The following is a 20,007-nucleotide window of genomic DNA, read 5'->3' as shown; positions in this document are numbered from 1 at the left end:
AAAAATGGATGGACATAAATAAATTATCATTAAATATAAATAAAACTAAAGCAATGTTTTTTGGTAATTTAAAATATAATATAGAATTACCAATTATCATTGAAGGTGTACCAATTGATAATGTGAGTGAAAACAAATTTTTGGGAGTTATAATTGATAACAAAATTTCATGGAAACCCCACGTCAGACACATAAAAACCAAAATTTCCAGAAGCCTCGCAGTTTTGAACAAAGTGAAACAATTCCTTGATAAAGATGCACTTCGTACTCTGTACTGTACCCTGGTTCTTCCATATCTTACATATTGTGTGGAAGTGTGGGGAAATACATATAAAAATACAACTAATCCATTAGTCACAGTACAGAAACGAGCACTGCGTATTATTCACAAGGCTGGTTATCTAGATCATACTCACAAATTCTTTCTTCAGGCAAAGTTACTTAAATTCCAGGATCTGGTTAATTACAATACATCCATAATTTTGTATAAAGCTTTTACTAAACTTTTACCGGCAAATTTACAAACTAGATTTGAAATTCGAGAAAAGGTTTATAATGTGAGAGGCTTTGGAGAATTCAAATTACCCAGAACTCGAACAACCCGTAAAGGCTTTTGTGTGTCTGTATGTGGTGTGAAAATCTGGAACAGTCTGAGTTTACAATTGAAACAATGCAAAAATATTCATAGATTTAAATTTCTCTACAAACAGTTGGTCTGGTCACAGTATACTCAATGATGGGTTTTAGTGTGCTCTGTAATGTCTGTCCTCTTACCATTGCTGGTATGGATTCCAAAATAAAAAATAAAAAATAAAGTGTGCGTATGTATGTACATATATGTACTTGTGTGTGTAGATATATATGTATGTATATGTATGTGTGTTTGTTACTTGTAGTTATTACTGCCTGTTACCTGTGGTAATGCAATTTATAATTTATATATTCTGTATTCAGTTATGAAGGCTCTAATTGTTGGTTGCGAGCTGCCGCTTAGATGCTTGTATCTGCCCGGGGCTGTTGATGGGTCTGTATGCAATGATGGGCGTAGCTGCGGGAAGTTTATTGTTTTTTTTTTGTTGATGAGTGAGTATAGGGGTGGGATTTAATAAGTTTTCTTCGTCCCACTCCTTTTTCAGGCAAGTTTTGTTTTTTGTTTTGTGTATTTTATGTTCAATATAGGTATTTGTTGTGCCTGAAAATGAATAAATAAATGAAAAAATGAAATGAATGACGTTGCATCTGAATGGAAATCGGTGTCTACATTCCACATGACAAATGTTTTTTGTAAGTCTTAACCAATGTTGTTGTCACTTTTAGGCAAGCACATTAGTCGTGTGTGCACTCCACCTTCTTGGCACCGGACAGGTGGGTGTGGCTGATATATATAGGCTCATCCGTCTGCACTGCTTCACTTTCAGGGCAATCAGATTCAATTAAAGTGGTCCAAAATGCTCCTATTTGGGGTTCTACAATTTGGTATGTTTTTTTTTGGTTTTTTTTAAATATTTTTTTTTATTACAATTGTGGGATATATTTCGAATAATTTAAATCACAGTTTTAGAAAATTGAATAATAATGTTTTTCGCTCATTTTTCAGCTTTGGTGGTTTTCGCTTGCGGTAAGTAGGGTTGAATTTTTCTTCTAAAAGCTGATGTGCATGCTACATTTCACATTGCCAGATTTGTTATTATTTTTGATGAAAATTAATTCATTTTTTTCAGTGGACAATTTAACACTTTTGTCGTCAGCTAGACCCCAGATTTATTGCATGCCTTGCGTGTCCACTCATCAATTTTGTTGTTGAAAAATAAAATCTGGCAGTGTGACTGATTCTCTCTTCTAAACGGACTCAGTTCTTATTGATTAAACTACTACTTGAAATATGTGCTTGTTGACAGAGCCCACAGGAGATACTGATGCAGCCTCTAGAAACGACTGTTACCGGTGAGACAGACTTTCCTCACCTTATGTGCGAAGACCTCCAAAGTGAAAGGACACTTTCCAATCTAAGCAGATAATTTATTAAGAATCTACTTGTCAACTCTTGACATCGTGATATTTTTGAGTACAGGGAGATGTTAAAACGTGATCCCTTCAGTCATATTGTAGCTAAGCAGTGCATCTACACGCACACCGATGGTCTAGTCCAGGGGTCAGCAACCTTTAACACCCAAAGAGCCATTTGGACCCGGTTTCCACGGAAAAGAAAACACTGGGAGCCGCAAATACTTTTTGACATCTAAAATGAAGATAACACTGTATATATTGTTTTTTACTTTTATGCTTTGTGTGAACAACTAAGGTGTGTTGCTTTATGTAATTAACGTATTTTGAACTCTTAAAAAAAATATAACAAAAGGAAAGACACCCAGCTGAACAAAAATGATCCATGTAGCAAACAAAAACTGTTGTGAGCCGCCACACACATATCGCCTTTGTGCTTTTGGAGCCTTGACCTGACTTTTAAAAAAATAACTGGGGAAAAAAAGCACTATGCTGCTAAAAAAAATGAAAAATAGATATTTGCAAAATTCTGCCTAAATATGTATTTTACCTGGTTAATGTGTGTGGCGGGGCGTGGTCTGCAGCGCCGCTGCAGGGGAGGCGAACGCACCTGAGCGGCACCCGCAATCACGCGTCGTCGCCTTAAAGTCTGTGCTATCTATGCTGTTGTGTTGTTATGTGTCGGGCTGTGAGCAGAAAAGCGACAGCCGGCTGTATACGTACAGCAACCGTGTGTGAAAAGTGGCCTATAAAGAAACATCGTCTGGTCTGCCGTGATATCTTTATAATGGGACTTCTGCTCCTGAACCTTTGCACACAGCGTCTGCAAATCGGGGCTGTACGAAGTCACTTTCATCTTTATGCAGGACTATAAGCTGTTATATGTGAGGGGTGAGCGGTGTTTGATTTTAACATAGTTCACGGTGGAGAATAGCTGCTGACATAATGTGGATCCGAAGACCCATAATTGGCCTACTTGGGGTTGAAAGTCCCGATAAATGCACGGCGTTTCGGCGGGTATACCGGCTTCCGCGAGTGTGACGCTTATTTTGAGCGATCAAAAAATAATAGAATGTAATTTTATTTTTATATTTCAATATCACAATCTTATAATTTAGAACTACAAGTTAAAAAAAAGAACTAATATAAATAAAATACACTTCAGCTAAATACTTCTAATTTATTTTCCCAAACCACGCGGAGCCGCAGGTTGCCGACCCCTGGTCTAATTAGTAGCGGTTTTTGACACGGGCGGTTGCCACCACGATGCCGGGTGGGCGGGCATCGGCAAAAAAAATAAATTAAATAAAATAAATTAGCTGCCCCGACATCATGCCAGGCACCGATCGGCTTTCTGACGCTCATTTGCTGGGGGTAAGGGCGAGGTGCGCCCGCTGCTTGCGGCACAGGGAGGAGAGGACGGGGCAGCGGTGGATTCTCTGGCTGGCTGGAGCAGCATCTGATAACCAACTCGCAAAATAAAACAAAATTTAAAAAAAAACCCCAAAAACAACAACAAACACGAAAACACCAGACACATGATGAAATGCTAGGTAAACCTTTGTGAGTGTGTGTGTGTGTGTGTGTGTGTGTGTGTGTGTGTGTGTGTGTGTGTGTGTGAGAGAGAGAGAGAGAGAGAGGGAGAGATTCTCTAGCGTTATTTTTGTGCCACTATTCTGAGCTCACGTTAAAAAAAAAGTGAGCGCATGTAAAGAGCAAGTCTAGACTTGCACCTGCAAATTCTGCAAGCTTGCATTTTGAGGAGAAATTAAAAAGAATTTTATTTGAGCCAAGAAAAGCTAAATTTGAGTGAACAAAATTCATTGCTGCGTGCAAAAAATGTATTTTACTGTCTGATATTATCCATACACACACACACACAATAGCAGCCCCTCTCGCTGAGTTTTTGCATTTGCGCTTGCTCGCAATGTGCTGCTTGCGCTCTCAACATTTCTGCCCGTGCGCTTTCAACTCTTTTTGTACACCGTTATATTTGTGCCACAAAACCAGCCAATCACAGACAGGGAGATGTTAAAACGTGATCCCTTCAGTCATATTGTAGCTAAGCAGTGCATCTATTTGCACACCGATGGTCTAGTTGTATGTAGACGTTAACATGTTTTCCATCAGAGGGCAGTATAATAAAGCAAAAATGAGGAAATCTGTACAGATTTGACTGTTCAGATGATGTGATGATTATAGTTAATATATATATGTACTTTTATGTCTGTGAAAATGACTGTCAGTGTTGATATCCTGGGTTTGGTTATCTTCGCTTTTCAGAAAAGACTGTGATGGAACAGTGTATGACATCCAAGAGGCTACTTGCTGTGGAAACAGACTTCACCCAGGTGGAAGTTTGTCTTGTTGTGGAAATGAGCCTTACAATCCTGAAACAGCCACTTGTTGTAAACACATCACAGGTAATAATTTATGAACTAGCTACATAACTAAAACTGGAGTTGAATTGTACCAATTTAGACTGAAAGGAAGCACAATAGCACAGTGTTTAGCACTGTTGTCTAGGAGTAAGAAGGTCCAACATCCAACATCTGGCTAGGGCCTTTCTGTGTGGAACTTTAATGTTCTCCAGAGAACATATAAACTGGGTTTTGGTTCCATGTCCTCTCTCCTCTTTCAGCACTTGGTATTTCTCAAGTTTCTCATGTTTCTTCCTGATGTTGTCAACATTTGTTATAGCTACATTTATCTCTGCATGTCCCTGTATATGTATACTATGCTAGTCAGCTGGTTATGGCATTCCAAGATGCTAGCCCTTCCTGCTAGCATCTTGGAACCCCAACCTGGTAGGTTGGGATCTACCACACCAGGTAAGACCCCAGGTGCAGACTTGCAGACTATGCAAAGATGCCTCTGAGCCATCAGCACATAACAACAGGGTGCAAGATGCTAGCAGGCAGGGCATACGTGGAATGCCATAACCAAGTGGCCGGCATAGTATACAGAAACATTTGTGCTGATTATGGCCTCGAAGTCCTGAGGTCAAATTGGATATGCCTATCCATTTTTATAATTTTTCCCAGTTTTTTTTGAGTGGACATCAAAGCTCATCCAGCTCATATTTTGTTCTAGGTTTCCAGTGACTCAGTGCTGCTCAGCTAAAAATGAAAATACCACACTAGACTGAACTTTTTTGTTCTCTTTAAACTTGTGGACTTTCTGGTACTGATTTTAGACAGTGGTTCTAGTGATTGTGTCTTGTTTTAACAGCCAGTGTTACTCAGGGTCTGAGTGAAAAGGTGTCCAAGTGCTGTGACCTAAAGGTGTACAACCCAATCAATGAAATATGTTGTCAATCAACCATCATATCAAAACCTGGACCAATGGCTGAATGCTGTGGTAAAGGTGAGCAGACACACAGTTGGAAAAGAAGACTAAATTAAATTTCTGTGAAATGTACTCCATTCAAACATTTTGAGGATATTGGAGCAGCTTCTCAGTTGAGTTATATTTGAAGTCAAAAAAAAAAAAAGACAATGATCTTTTCCACAGATGTTTTTGATAAGGACAAACAGTTGTGTTGTGGTCCAGCTGATAATAAGACAATTCTGGTGAGGAATTCCCGTCACCATGAGTGCTGCGGTCACAGCCAGTATGACACTGAGACTCAGTGCTGCTGTTCAAATGAGGAGAAGTTGGAGATACAATCGAAGGATTCACCCTGCTGTGTCAAGAATTTCAGTCCAGGTCAGCTCAGTACATAATAGCATGTCATTCTTTGCTGAATGGATTTCATGACATTTTTTGTAGTTTGAATCCAACTTTACATATCAGTCTTTAGGTATGTCAAACTGAGGCGTCTGCATGGTTACATTTGCTTAAAAAAATAATCAGCTTTCGATTAGTTTGCTTGTAGCAAATTTCCCTTTTTCCATTTTCCTTTGGATGGTTAAAGGAAGCTTATGCTAATTACTGTGAGTGAAGCCTGTATGTTGACTTTGTCTTTCCCTCTACAGGCCTTTCAAGTGGAAATTGTTTTGTTTTTTTCAGTAAACTGAAATATAAGCTGAAATTAAGCATATTTCCTTCTTATTTAAAAATCTTGATGCTTTTTGTCCACAGGTGTGGAAAAACAGGTAAGCACACTGTAACTAAAGTATTAATTGCCTTAGATTGGTCAATAAAGAAACGTATTGGTCCTTTCTTAAACAATAATTTTACATCCCATTTTATTTTACAGATCACAGAGCTTCAACCCAACTGGTAGGTTAAAGGAACTTTTTGCAATTATTCTAGGTCTTTGTCAGCCCTTGGCATTTCTCAAGCGTCCTTCTTTCTAATCTTGCTTCTTATAGCTAATTGTATCACCACGGCACTGTTCTCTGCTTTTTCACCTTTGTTATGTCTGGTTGGTAAGCTATCACCAGTTTGCCCATCTGTATCTGGAAGTCTCAAAGACAACACAGAGGCACTAATCATGGCAGTACAGGAACAAGCCCTGAGCAAAAGATCCATAGAAGCTGGAGTCTACCACACCAAGCAAGACCCCAGGTGCAGGCTGTGTAAAGATGCCACTGAGACAATCCGCCACATAACAGTAGGGTGCAAGATGCTAGCAGGCAGGGCATACATAGGACGCCATAACCAAGTCACCAGCATAGCATACAGGAACATCTGTGCAGAGTATGGCCTGGAAGTCCTGAGGTCTAAACAGGACATGGGTGGTTGTGAATGACCAAACTAAGAGCCTGTGGGACTTCCAGATACAGACAGACAAACTGGTGATGGCTATGAACCGGACACAGTAGTGGTAGACAAGCAGAGGACCCAAGCTTGAAGAAGGGGTAAGCAGGGGGAAGAGGGGAATTTTTAATTCATGTAATTTACATCCATATCTATATGTTTATATAGTTCTCTCTCTCTGTCATGTTCTCCCCTTGCCTGTGTTGGTTTTCTTCGGGTACTCTGGCTTCCTCCCACAGTCCAAAGAAATGCAGTTAGTGGTGTTAGGTTGATTGGTGATTCCAAATTGCCTGTACGAGTAAATGCAAATGGTTGTCTGTCTCTCTGCGTTAGCCCTGCGTCAGGCTGGTGATCTGTCCAGGGTGTAGCTTGCCTCTATGGTAGCTGGGATAGGTTTCAGATATAGGTATATAAGATGTATCACATACCTCTAAAGATAGGTAAAGGGACCATTCCACTTTCCATTTATTCCGGTTTGACTTTATTAAATGAAATCTCTATACATATTTTACACTTGTGTGCCATACATTAGTCTATGCTGTTTACAAAAGAACAAAAAAACAAACAAACTATTAATTGTGTTCGACTTTGTGGTTTTGTTCATGTGATGTGGACAGCTTGTGTGTTTATTTTTGCCCGTCTTTGTACATCCACAGCACTGAACCAAACACACACCTCTGTGGGTCATCATGTTACAATCCAAAGGAAAGTCAGTGCTGTGAGAGAAATCAAAAGCCTCACTGGTTCTGTGCCTCAGGTAACACCGTCTCCATGTTTGTTTTGACATTTATCCACTTTATCTGTTAGTTACTAGTTGATGTGACTTGGCACCACAGGGTGATCTTAACTATACAGCTTCAATAGCAGTTAGAGCTTTTTGGTATCTTGTGTGTATCAGTGTGAAAGCAAAGAACTTCAACAAAATACTAAACTAATAATGTAAATCGAAAATGATATTAAAATAAGAAATGGTGCAATTTTCGCTCATTTTGAAGTCATAAACCTTAAACAGTTCTAAAAGACGGGGACAGGAACACATATACCTTTGTACTCCTTTTTTTGATTTTGCTGTGCCCTACGTGTTTTCCGTCTGTGATGGTTCTCGAGCCAGCTTTGTACTCTTTTACTATCATGTAATCTATTATAAAGAATAACTGGGCATTGTCTAACATGAAAAAAAGACATCTGCATGCCAGCAAGTTCTTCCAAATCCTCGATTTATTTTTCAGTAATAAGAAGGCTTTCATGATGCAAGTTACTCAAGCCCCACACCCTAACAAATGGTTTGATGCTTTAACTCAAAAAAGAGCAGTATTTCATGCCACAAACAGAGTTCAACTAAATGTAAAATATTTGTTGTTATAGGCAGACAATTAGCCAATAACAAACCCTGCTGAAAATAAGGCAAAAAAATGTGGGAGGAAGCGACAGTAAAGGCTGTGAATAAAGCCACAGAGACAAATGACTGAACGATTTGACTAAAAAAACAGAATGTTGGGAAGAGTTGTTTCTGTCTGACTTACTTCTCAGGTTGCCCTTAGATAAATCCAGACAGTGAACTAAATTTCTTTATGCTTACCGACAATGAAGCATGTGTCATCATACTTTGAGACGGTTAAGAAGTCTGTCTTGCGAGGATCAACGTCATGGGAAAAGCAGGTGACGCATGAAAGCCTGGCTACTCAAAGCTTTTTAATGAATAAAGAGCAAGTGAAATTAAAAGAGAGGAGGGGAGAGAGACAAAAAGCAAGTGTGTTTTTTTTTTTTTTTCCTTAACTATGGAAATGACTCATTAGATGAGCAACATCTTTTGGATAAAACTAGCTCCCATAAACTGCAAACTCCAAAAAGGATGTTAGCCCAACAACACATGGCAAACTGCAGCTCGTTTGTTAAAAACATTTCTGGAGATCTGAATGGGTTCATTAACTTTGTTGTACCGCTATAACTTGTTATCTTTATGACATGTTGTTGAACCAGAAAGTCACCCAACTCTTTTTTCACTTATTCCCTCCACTTTACCACAGTTTTACCTCATTCTGATTTTTGCACATTTGGCTTCACATGCCATCAGGGTTCTTTTTTCTGACAGGTAATTCCTCTGTGCGTCGCTTACCCTTTGCAGATGGAGACAATAAACTTATGTCTATTAAAGAGGGTATTGTATTTGAAACTCGAGTAGTAAGTGTGCGAAACAGGGAACGTGTATTTTCTTCTCTCTCTAAGTCATCTTTTCCACATATCATTTATCTCAACATGTTCAGTCTGATAAGTTTTTATTGCAACTCCTCTCTCTTCTTTCCACCTTTCTGACCCTCACATCTCTCTATTTAGGTCTAAGCAAGACGACACCAACTGTGTATAACCCACGCACACAAGTCTGTTGTGATGGATGTGTATCTGCGTGGAAGCCTTGGATAGATCAAGTAATGGACTAATTGCTTTACTTGTTATTCTGGCTGCTTAGCTGGAAGAGTTTTAATTTTAACTTTTTAATGCAAAGGTTAACAATTTTTATCTTTTTAAATTAGCTAATGTATGCACATTCATTTCAGTATTAAATTCTACTAAAAGAACACTTGAATCTGGAGCACTGACAGGAATGGTACAGAATGATCCCAGAAGAAAAAAAGAGCTTTTTCTATGCAAGTTTGATCAGAGAGCTCTGAGTTCCACCCTGCTCCTTTTATACAGTAACCAAGGGTATTTACGATCTGATGTCTAAAGGTCATCTAAAGGCATAGGTAGCAGTTACAACTAATGCAAAAGTGTGTGTGTGTGTGTGTGTGTGTGTGTGTGTGTGTGTGTGTGGGATATTGTGTGTGGGATATTGTGTGTGGGATATTGTGTGTGTGTGTGTGTGTGTGTGGGATATTGTGTGTGTGTGTGTGGGATATTGTGTGTGTGTGTGTGTGTGTGTGTGTGTGGGATATTGTGTGTGTGTGTGTGTGTGTGTGTGTGTGTGTGTGTGTGTGTGTGTGTGTGTGTGTGTGTGGGATATTGTGTGTGTGTGTGTGTGTGTGTGTGGGATATTGTGTGTGTGTGTGTGTGTGTGTGTGTGTGGGGGATATTGTGTGTGTGTGTGTGTGTGTGTGTGTGTGTGTGTGTAGGATATCACCTATGTGCATTTGAATGTGTAGAGGAAAAGCCTGGTTTTGTCTGCATTGCTTCACACTTAAATTCATTGCCTCTGATTCTTCAAGTGCTGTGGAGAGACGCCGTATGGCTCGGCACAACGTGGAGTTCTGTGTTGTAATAAGAGCTTGTACGAGGGCAGAGACGATGGAGAGGAATGTTCAGAGATGGGTATTCCTTACAACCCGGCTAAAGGGACCATGTGTTGTTCTCAGTTTCATGGCAGCCCAGGACAACACTGCTGTGGGACAGAAATTTACCAGCCTCATGCTGAGATCTGCTGCAATGGACACAGGTGTGTGTGTGTGTGTGTGTGTGTGTGTGTGTGTGTGTGTGTGTGTGTTCTTTTTAATGGTTTTAAACACTTGAATTTTTTTTTAAATCACATTCATATTCACTGGTATTATATTTGCTTTTTTTGTTTACTCTTAATATCGCACCCTCTACAGACAAAATTACAACATCATTATGATAAGAGGAGCACCTCAATGTCACCTGTATATATTTCATTTTGTTTAATGTACTGGGATATTTGTAATTAGAGCTATTTGTTATATTTTTGTAACTCTGTCACTTTTTTGTTTTATTTGGTTTAGTTAGTTAGTTACTGTTCTTACTGTCATGGAACAACTGTGCCCACATAATCTCCTCTGAGATTAATAAAGTAAATCATTTACAGTGGGGCAAAAAAGTATTTAGTCAGCCACCGATTGTGCAAGTTCCCCCACCTAAAATGATGACAGAGGTCAGTAATTTGCACCAGAGGTACACTTCAACTGTGAGAGACAGAATGTGAAAAAAAAATCCATGAATCCACATGGTAGGATTTGTAAAGAATTTATTCGTAAATCAGGGTGGAAAATAAGTATTTGGTCATTAACAAAAATACAACTCAATACTTTGTAACATAACCTTTGTTGGCAATAACAGAGGTCAAACGTTTACTATAGGTCTTTACCAGGTTTGCACACACAGTAGCTGGTATTTTGGCCCATTCCTCCATGCAGATCTTCTCGAGAGCAGTGATGTTTTGGGGCTGTCGCCGAGCAACACGGACTTTCAACTCCCGCCACAGATTTTCTATGGGGTTGAGGTCTGGAGACTGGCTAGGCCACTCCAGGACTTTCAAATGCTTCTTACGGAGCCACTCCTTTGTTGCCCGGGCGGTGTGTTTTGGATCATTGTCATGTTGGAAGACCCAGCCTCGTTTCATCTTCAAAGTTCTCACTGATGGAAGGAGGTTTTGGCTCAAAATCTCACGATACATGGCCCCATTCATTCTGTCCTTAACACGGCTCAGTCGTCCTGTCCCCTTGGCAGAAAAACAGCCCCATAGCATGATGTTTCCACCCCCATGCTTCACAGTAGGTATGGTGTTCTTGGGATGCAACTCAGTATTCTTCTTCCTCCAAACACGACGAGTTGAGTTTATACCAAAAAGTTCTACTTTGGTTTCATCTGACCACATGACATTCTCCCAATCCTCTGCTGTATCATCCATGTGCTCTCTGGCAAACTTCAGACGGGCCTGGACATGCACTGGCTTCAGCAGCGGAACACGTCTGGCACTGCGGGATTTGATTCCCTGCCGTTGTAGTGTGTTACTGATGGTGACCTTTGTTACTTTGGTCCCAGCTCTCTGCAGGTCATTCACCAGGTCCCCCCGTGTGGTTCTGGGATCTTTGCTCACCGTTCTCATGATCATTGTGACCCCACGGGATGAGATCTTGCGTGGAGCCCCAGATCGAGGGAGATTATCAGTGGTCTTGTATGTCTTCCATTTTCTGATGATTGCTCCCACAGTTGATTTTTTCACACCAGGCTGCTTGCCTATTGTAGATTCACTCTTCCCAGTCTGGTGCAGGTCTACAATACTTTTCCTGGTGTCCTTCGAAAGCTCTTTGGTCTTGGCCATGGCGGAGTTTGGAGTCTGACTGTTTGAGGCTGTGGACAGGTGTCTTTTATACAGATGATGAGTTCAAACAGGTGCCATTCATACAGGTAACGAGTGGGGGACAGAAAAGCTTCTTACAGAAGACGTTACAGGTCTGTGAGAGCCAGAGATTTTCCTTGTTTGAGGTGACCAAATACTTATTTTCCACCCTAATTTACGAATAAATTCTTTACAAATCCTACCATGTGAATTCATGGATTTTTTTTTCTTCACATTCTGTCTCTCACAGTTGAAGTGTACCTCTGGTGCAAATTACTGACCTATGTCATCATTTTAAGTGGGGGAACTTGCACAATCGGTGGCTGACTAAATACTTTTTTGCCCCACTGTACGAGACAGGCAGAAATTCCAGACATACCGAAGGTCTTTCCCACCTATTTTTCCTTTCAATGCATTGAGTTACTAAAAGAATTTCTCTGCCTCATCACTCTGAGTCTCTGTCTGGGCTTGGTGCTTTTTCAGTTTAAGTTTATTGTTAAAACCTGTGCATGTGCATGCTTGTCATGACTCCAGTGTTCAATGAATGTACATTCATATTCAGTAACTGCATTTATTGCAACATTCAATGTTTTGTATTGCCATATGGGCTGGAACCAGTGTTAATGTATGAATTATCACACAACTCAGTAGCTATTCATATCCAGGTCTCAGTTGCTGTTTATGGTAGGCTTTGTAACAGCTGAACTTGCTGAATCTTGGTGGCTCGTAAGATGCAGTAACTATCAGAGCTTGTTTTCACGAACTTTGCTGCCAGTTGTGGCGATACCTAAATACCAAAAGAAGATCATATTTATGTTTATGTCTTTCTTTATTTGTTATGTGTCATATGTCAATGAGAGGAATGTTATAACAAAAAAAAATAAAAAATAAGTTAATGAACATTGCTCATTGCTTTTTAAAACATAATGCATTGTTTTTCCTTTTTTAATCCCTGGAGAAAATTATCTTATCAATATTTTGCATTACTTTCTAACGTGGCATTAGACCCATGATCATATAATCACTAGTTAAGAATACAAACCTTAAACTACAGAGCCATATAGACGCAGATCCAGCAACTCTGACGATGTTCTGTTTTTTCAGTGCACAAATGAAGACATTATCTTTTATGCTAACATCTAGCAATACACATATAGACTAATGTAATTCGCCCTCTTATGAACATATTTATCACTCTTCTTATTTGATATTAATTTGTCCCTCTGTTTCCCAACCAGGCATCTCAAATCAGAAAACATTTACTGCTGTGGGGTCAAAGCCTACAACATTAAAGACCCACAGATGAAGTGCTGTGCAGGAACACTGTACAATCTGACATCGTTAGACAAGCATGGAGGGGATGCACAATGCTGTGGATCCATTCTGCAAAGGCCACAGGTAAAGTCAGTGAGACAAATGACAGCAACAAATCATTTTGTATTTTCTACTATTGTTATGCGCAATTCTGACAGGCTTCATCTTGCTCTTGTGGTCATTTTAAAAATGTTGTACAAAACATGATTTAGCTACTATAAAAGCTACTTTTGGCTACTCTCTTATTCACAAGGGATTATCACAGTGACTAGTAAACCTTGGCAGATTTTTATGCCTTTTTGTGTGAAAAAATATGAAGGATAATGTTTAAAGAAAGGAAACTTATAACTGATAGAAAATGATAGGGCAGGAGAAAAACCTTGAGGAAACCAGCAGGTCCACACCACTATGCAATTGAAGTATTATTTACTGAACAGAAGTTTTGTTTGAAGCTTTGTTTAACAGCATGTTAGAATGCATTTGGTCTCCGACTGTCTGTATTGTGCAGAGCTTAAAGACATAGGGAAGGCAAGGTAAGTTTATTTATATAGCACAATTCAACAACAAGGTGATGCTTTACAGAGACATTAAAAAACAAAAACAAATAAAAAGCATGATTTAAAATTGATAGAAAAAACAGTAGATAAAATCAGAACAGTAGATAAAATCAGTAGTTAAAATGTAAGTTTTGAAATTTAAGCTTAAAAGTGTGGATTTGGTGCTTTATTCAAATGCAGCTGAGAATAGGTGAGTCTTCAACCTGGATTTAAATAAACTGAGTGTTTCAGCTGATCTGAGGCTTTCTGGGAGTTTGTTCCAGAAATATCGGAGAAAAATAAAAAATGTAATCCGATCCATTAAATATCACGAAAGCACCTCACAAAACTTGCAACACGCCGTAACTCACCTCAGAACGTTAGCACGTCGGAGCAGTATGCATCACGTGATAGAGCGGCTGTGGCATGCGGGACCTGTCGGTGGTCTGGATAGCTTGCTTCGCTAGCAACCCGGCATTTCATCTCGGACAAAGTTATCCCGAGAGAAGTAAAGCAAGTGTGTAAGTCCATCTCTGAATGTTTGTAAAGCATTCCTGCGTTAAGCTTAACAAGCGACTGCCTCTTCTTGCTGCTACTTCAATCATGAAACTGCTTAATGATCAGCTGATCGGCTTTTCTGTCGCGAGTCCGTGTCTCTTGTTTGCTTTTGGCCCACTTTGTACCAGAAAGAGGAAACCAGCGGCTGAACAACAGCAGCACGTTTAAGCTTGATCAGCTGTTGTTAGAATGTATTTAATATTTCTTTCTACACCAGGATCTTTTTCTATGTAGCTGACGGCTGGTAACTGTGCAGGGGCGGATCTAGCAAAGTTTAGCCAGGGGGGCCGATAGGGCATTAACAGGGAAAAGGGGGCACAAAGACATACTTTTCTTTCTTATTCTCATTTAAAATGTCTAGCTTTTAATAAATAATTATCTGACACCCAAAGTTTTAATTTGATGTAAAATGAATAGAAGTCAATTACTGTATATAGTAACTATTAAGTCTAATATACTCTAGTAAGCTATAGTACTTTTTCCTTTGGGAATGTACCATCTGTGCAGTCTGCAATTTTGTTGAAGAAAGATGTTGAATCTATTTAATATTTCTTGAAAAATAATTGATTTCTGTGCATTTTTTTCACACTGCATCAAATTAAGGTTGATTACGTCGATTAAGCATCATGAGGTGGAGCGTGAGGGGTGGTTCCCTGTTTTTTATTTATTTATTTTTGTTGTTGCTGGGAGTTGGAACCCTATTAGTTAGGTTGCTTAATATTTACGCTAAGTACTCTTTAAAATACCAGAATAGGGAGGATGGTGTAGGTTTAAGTTTATTAGATTGATCAGTATTGCTGAACTATGAAATATTTTTTTTTGCATACAGGTATAACAGAATAGCTTTAGTGTAGTTGTTGTTTTAAACTTGAGTATGAACTTATACAAAATGCAGCAAGATATAAAAAACAGTTTTGTTGATTAAAAAACACTATATCGGATTCATATCGGTATCGGCAGATATCCAAATTTATGATATCGGTATCGGACATAAAAAAGTGGTATCGTGCCATCTCTAGTTGAGACATCAGATCTTTTATCCTTGAAATATTCTTGAGGTGATAGTAAGCTGATTTTGTTATTGTCTTAATGTGTTTTTCTAAGTTTAGGTCTGCATCCATCACTACACCCAAATTTCTCGCCTGGTTTGTGGTTTTTAGGTGTATAGATTGGAGTTCTCTGGTGACCTGTAATCGTTTTTCTTTGGCACCAAAAACTATTACTTCAGTTTTGTTTTTGTTTACCTGGAGAAAATTGTGGCACAACCAGTCATTAATTTCCTCAAAGCATTTACCAAGAGCCTGTACAGGGCCTTGGTCTCCTGGTGACATTGTGATATATATTTGTGTGTCATCTGCATAGCTGTGATAGTTTATTTTGTTGTTCTTTATAATGTCTGTATTCAGACATATGTCATTAAACACTTTGGTCAGAGCGGTTTCAGTGCTGTGGTTCTGTCTAAAACCTAACTGGAAGGCATCATAGCAGTTATTCTGTTTTAAGAAGTAACTGAGCTGTTGAGAAACTGCTTTTTCAGTGATCTTACTTAAAAATGGGAGATTTGAGATCGGACTGTAGTTGTTCATTTGTGTCTTGTCAAGATTGTCCTTTTTCAGCATAGGTTTGATTACAGCAGTTTTTAGTGGTTCTGGAAACACACCTGACATTAAAGAAAAGTTGACGATCTGTAACAGGTCTGACTCTAAAGTCTTTGAGACCTTTTGAAAAAACTTGTTGGCAGGACATCTAAACAGCAGGAGGAGGAGTTCAGTTAACTTAAGATGTCCTCCAGGTCTTTGCTGTTAATCGGGTGAAACCGTTTGATGGTGTTTAAACAGTTTTTCGGTGGACACAGTACATATCCTGGATCTGCTCTTGATGTACCAATTGCTTGTCTAATCTTTTGGATTTTTTCTGTGAAGGATTTGGCAAAGTCATTGCAGGCCATGGTCGAGTGAAGTTCAGCTGCCACTGACACAGGAGGGTTTGTTAGCCTGTCAACTGTAGAAAATAAGACCCGAGCATTATGACTGTTTTTAGTGATGATGTCAGAGAAGTAGGACCTTCTTGCACTCCTCAGTTGTAAATTATAATTGTGAAGTTTCTCTTTATAGATGTCATAATGAACCTGGAGGTTTGTTTTTCTCCATCTGCGCTCAGCTTTCCTACACTCTTTTTTCATTTTTCACCAGTGTGGAGTTTCTCCATGGAGACTTTTTCCTTCCAGAGATAACCTTCACCTTAATGGGAGCAATAGTGTCCATTACATTTAACATTTTAGCATTGAAGCTATTGACGAGCTCGTTGATATACACAGGTGATTTTTTTAAAGAAAAGAAGGATCTCTAATTTAAATACAGCTTATGTTGCACCATAACTATTATTATTAGGTTTTAAGCAGGTATATACTATAACTCAAGTAAGTCAAGGAAGTTTTTTTTACCATGAATGTGAGATTGTGGACTGCCTGAATTAGCACAATGACTGCAAACTGTTGTGCTTTCATTAACCATAATTGATGATATATCTTCAAATCCAGGACATTTGCTGCTCAAGTGAGGACAAAGAGGTGCTGTACTCTGCCAAGACAGGGTTTAGCTGCTGTGGTCATCTCTACTATAACACCAGCCTGTGGTCATGCTGTGCTGGGAGGCTGAGATCAATCCATGAAGCAGGACAGGATCAGAGAAAGATGATAAAAGGTCTGTTTAGATGTTACACATTCTCTCTTACAAAGTAGGACTTAATTTTATGTCAATTTATCTTGATTGCACAACCTAGAGATCTCACTTTACCAATAATATGTCTATAATGTTCTTTGTTTTTCAGAATCCAGAGTTCTATCTGTGAATAATTTGAATAAAGCTAATCTTTGCAGAGGTATTATAAAAACATATTGGTAAAAAAAAAATGATATTTATGAATTGATATGAATTAGTAGTGTAATATATTTGTGTATCTTTCTCCTTAGTGTACATTGGGGCTGTGGAAAGTGTCTCTCTGCAGAGCGTTGTGTTCAGGAATGTTTTGAAGGTCTATGGGATGCAGGCCAAAGTGAAAGCTCTGCCTTTGCCCTACGTCCTGGAAACAAATGATCGCTGTAGCTATCCTAAACTGATTCCTGGGAAGACCTACTTCTTTAACAAAGACAATATTTTCACTGGTTTCATCGATGATTCTTTTCTGCAGCCACTCCATTTCATTATTTCCAAGTGTTCACCTAGGATCACCACTCACCGAAAATTAATCAATATTCCTTTTGCATACTGAGCACTCACACTAAAGCTGAGTGTATGCTGACACCAGCCCAGCAGCTAGACCCTGAACTTCAAAATGTAACAAAGGCAATAATGAACAGATAGGCTGGTAGCATTATAACCTTCACTTCTAAATGTACATGTTTCTAAAACAGATATATTGTGGGGATTACTTTGTCTTTGAGCTGGTTTTTAATTTTGCTCTCTGTAGCTTAAGATTCAAATCTAATTTTCAATATAAGGACTGTTTTTAATACTTTATGGAATCCTTAAAATGTCAATCCTTTCAGGACTGTGTGAACTCTTTGGGACTTGTATATTGGACAATTGATATGCATGCAGCTTTATGGCCAAATGAAGCCTGTTTCCTCATTGTTGCAAACAAAGCAGATAAATGATCTTGAGTTTATTCTATGTGTTGAATGTGGCTTTGATAGATTTACAGTGGAGCTTGTGGAGCAGGGAAATTATTTTACTGCTATTGTTAAATAATCATCATTATTACCATTGCATTAATAATATAATCTGCAGTATGATCATTGCTTTAACAATGTAACAGATAGCTTTAAGATGGCCTTAAGATGTTTATGATGATGTTAACTTTGTATTCCAGGTGCAGTTATGGCTATTTTGTACACATTGCATATCTGTGCTTATTTGAGTTGATGTTCAGGTTCTTTAAAGGTCTTAAGCTTCACTGACGTGACTGTTCAGGTGATACATGCTGAGGGAAAACTAGAACATAGAAGGAATTGCAATACATGCTTACAAAACACTTATATATCAGGTCATTTCATATTAAGGTTTTAGTAGAGGTTCTTGGTTAAAACATTTATTTAGTAGAAGACATACACATAGTCTCAGTGAGCCTCTGGTCTAGTGAAAGGTCAGAAGTGCAACAGGTGAATTGAGAAAGAGCATGTGAGGTCGTGACACACACACACACACGAGTTAGATTTATTTAGAGGAGAGAGAGATTAGTCATGTCTCGGTAAAAGAGGAACCGTCCTTGTCTTCTCGGCAAGAAAGAGGAATTGAAAGGTTGACCGGAGGAATCGGCCATGAAAATAGAAGATGATCTTCTGGGTTAAAAGTCATTGTGGTGTTGATCTGATCTATGTATAAAATGTATCTGTGATGCATGAAGGGGCGTCAGTAAATCAAACCCTGATGCTATAAAATATCTGTTTATGCTTTGATTAAGTCGAAGATCAATTGCTGTCTGCGTACAGAGTTGTCTTCCCACACGTGTGTGTTCATTAAAATCATTGTTTGACCAAGATCTTCTGGACCATGGTGGTTTGTACTCTCCTTCCTCAATTTTGAACCTTAATATTTGGGGGCTTCGTCCGGTAATTGAGGAGGGAGGATTGGAGGTGTAGACGGTGAAATTCGTGGTCTGAGGTGATCTGACGGGCAGACATGAATTCCAGTGGTCAAAGTGAGTGGGCATAAGCCGGCTTATCCAAAGGTAAGGCACTACCTGTTGAATTATTTCCAAAGTGTGCCAAATTGGATATGATAAAATTTAAGTCTACTCACTGAAATTACTGGTGGATGTCTGTTTTGATTTTGATGAAAAATCTCATGAGTTGAAGCAGTTAGAGTTCTGCTAAGAAGAAAGAAGAAATGAAAGCAGTTAAAGTCTGCTAAAGCAGTTAGAGTCTGCCAGGAAAAGTTTAAATACTGGGTTGAAGTCCCAAAGAAATTGAGTTAGAGTCTCAAGTAGTTTGGTAGGGAATTTGGTCATTTTGTGGGTTAAAGTCCCGGTTGGTCATTAGGTCAGACCTTTGTTGGTCAATTTGTGGGTTAGAGTCCCCATTGTCCATCAGGGTCGATCTGCCTCAGTCATACACTTTGTTGGGTGTTTTACTGTTGTTTCAAAGTATTATAAATTACTCAAGAACGCCAGTTGGACTGGTAGGAAGCGCAGAGCCCGGAGGTTATGCTCCCTCCTTGTCGTGGACGCGCGACATTGACCTGTCGGCGAACAGGGTTAGTTCAGTTTGGCTTAACTGTGGGGTACAGGGCATCCTGGAATTAAGCTAGGAGTTAGAGTCTCCTTACCGTTTGGAACGGTACCTGCGCTTTTTTGGTCAGAAGAAGTTGGACTTCGGGCGTGTAACTTTAACTTAAAACTTCGGGGTAAGCCTTGGCTGTGTAATGCCAAAAATAGAGCTTCAGGCAAAGTTTGGGTTGGTTGACGCTTTTAAATTGAGTTAGGGATTTTAGAGATGAGGCCAGAAACAGTTAAAGTCTGATACTGGTTAATTGGTCGCAAAAAACTCAGGGAGTTTATCCGCTGGGCGGTTATTTTAAATTTGTCGAAATTGTGTAGGCGCTAAAGCTGACAGATCTGACAGTGGTTGTAAATATAAGATGTCTTTGTAATATAAAATAAGAGATCTCTGTGTGAAAGGAGTCTGAGGCAATGCTGGAGCTATTTTTAGACGGTGTGTGTGTGAGTGAAAATGCAAATGAGTAAGCAGTGAACTGTTTAAACCACAGTTGGTTTTACAAATACTGCTGCAAACATTGTTGAGTGTGTTTAAAATGCCATTTATGT

The 20,007-nt window shown here is 39.1% G+C and overlaps 1 protein-coding gene across 1 annotated transcript; it reads left to right on the top strand.

Annotated features, from left to right (window-relative positions):
- The first annotated feature begins 1,428 nt into the window (after positions 1–1,428).
- LOC147314602 (uncharacterized) lies at positions 1,429–18,658 on the top strand. Its single transcript, XM_086261663.1, has 15 exons — positions 1,429–1,476; positions 1,598–1,618; positions 1,899–1,944; positions 4,288–4,427; positions 5,236–5,370; positions 5,518–5,712; positions 6,088–6,101; positions 6,206–6,228; positions 7,365–7,465; positions 9,043–9,134; positions 9,912–10,138; positions 13,015–13,174; positions 16,724–16,886; positions 17,014–17,064; positions 17,156–18,658. Exons 1-15 carry the CDS (start codon positions 1,449–1,451, stop codon positions 17,452–17,454), a joined length of 1,695 nt encoding a protein of 564 aa, XP_086117789.1. The 5' UTR covers positions 1,429–1,448; the 3' UTR covers positions 17,455–18,658.
- Positions 18,659–20,007: the final 1,349 nt, after the last annotated feature.

Source organism: Aulonocara sp. 'chitande type north' Nkhata Bay, linkage group LG14 (genome assembly GCF_057382095.1).
Source record: "Aulonocara sp. 'chitande type north' Nkhata Bay isolate Kocher_YH1m ecotype deep benthic linkage group LG14, A_spYH_male_GT1.1, whole genome shotgun sequence".
Classification (NCBI taxonomy): domain Eukaryota; kingdom Metazoa; phylum Chordata; class Actinopteri; order Cichliformes; family Cichlidae; genus Aulonocara; species Aulonocara sp. 'chitande type north' Nkhata Bay.
Note: the sequence above shows the minus strand (reverse complement) of the source record. Positions and strands in the feature narration are given on the sequence as shown.

Coding starts and splice junctions, on each gene's coding strand:
- LOC147314602 (XM_086261663.1), top strand. CDS start 1,449: ATGCTCCTATTTGGGGTTCTACAATTTG. Junction 7,466..9,042: donor TCACTGGTTCTGTGCCTCAG/GTAACACCGTCT, acceptor CTCTCTATTTAG/GTCTAAGCAAGACGACACCA. Junction 9,135..9,911: donor GGAAGCCTTGGATAGATCAA/GTAATGGACTAA, acceptor TGATTCTTCAAG/TGCTGTGGAGAGACGCCGTA.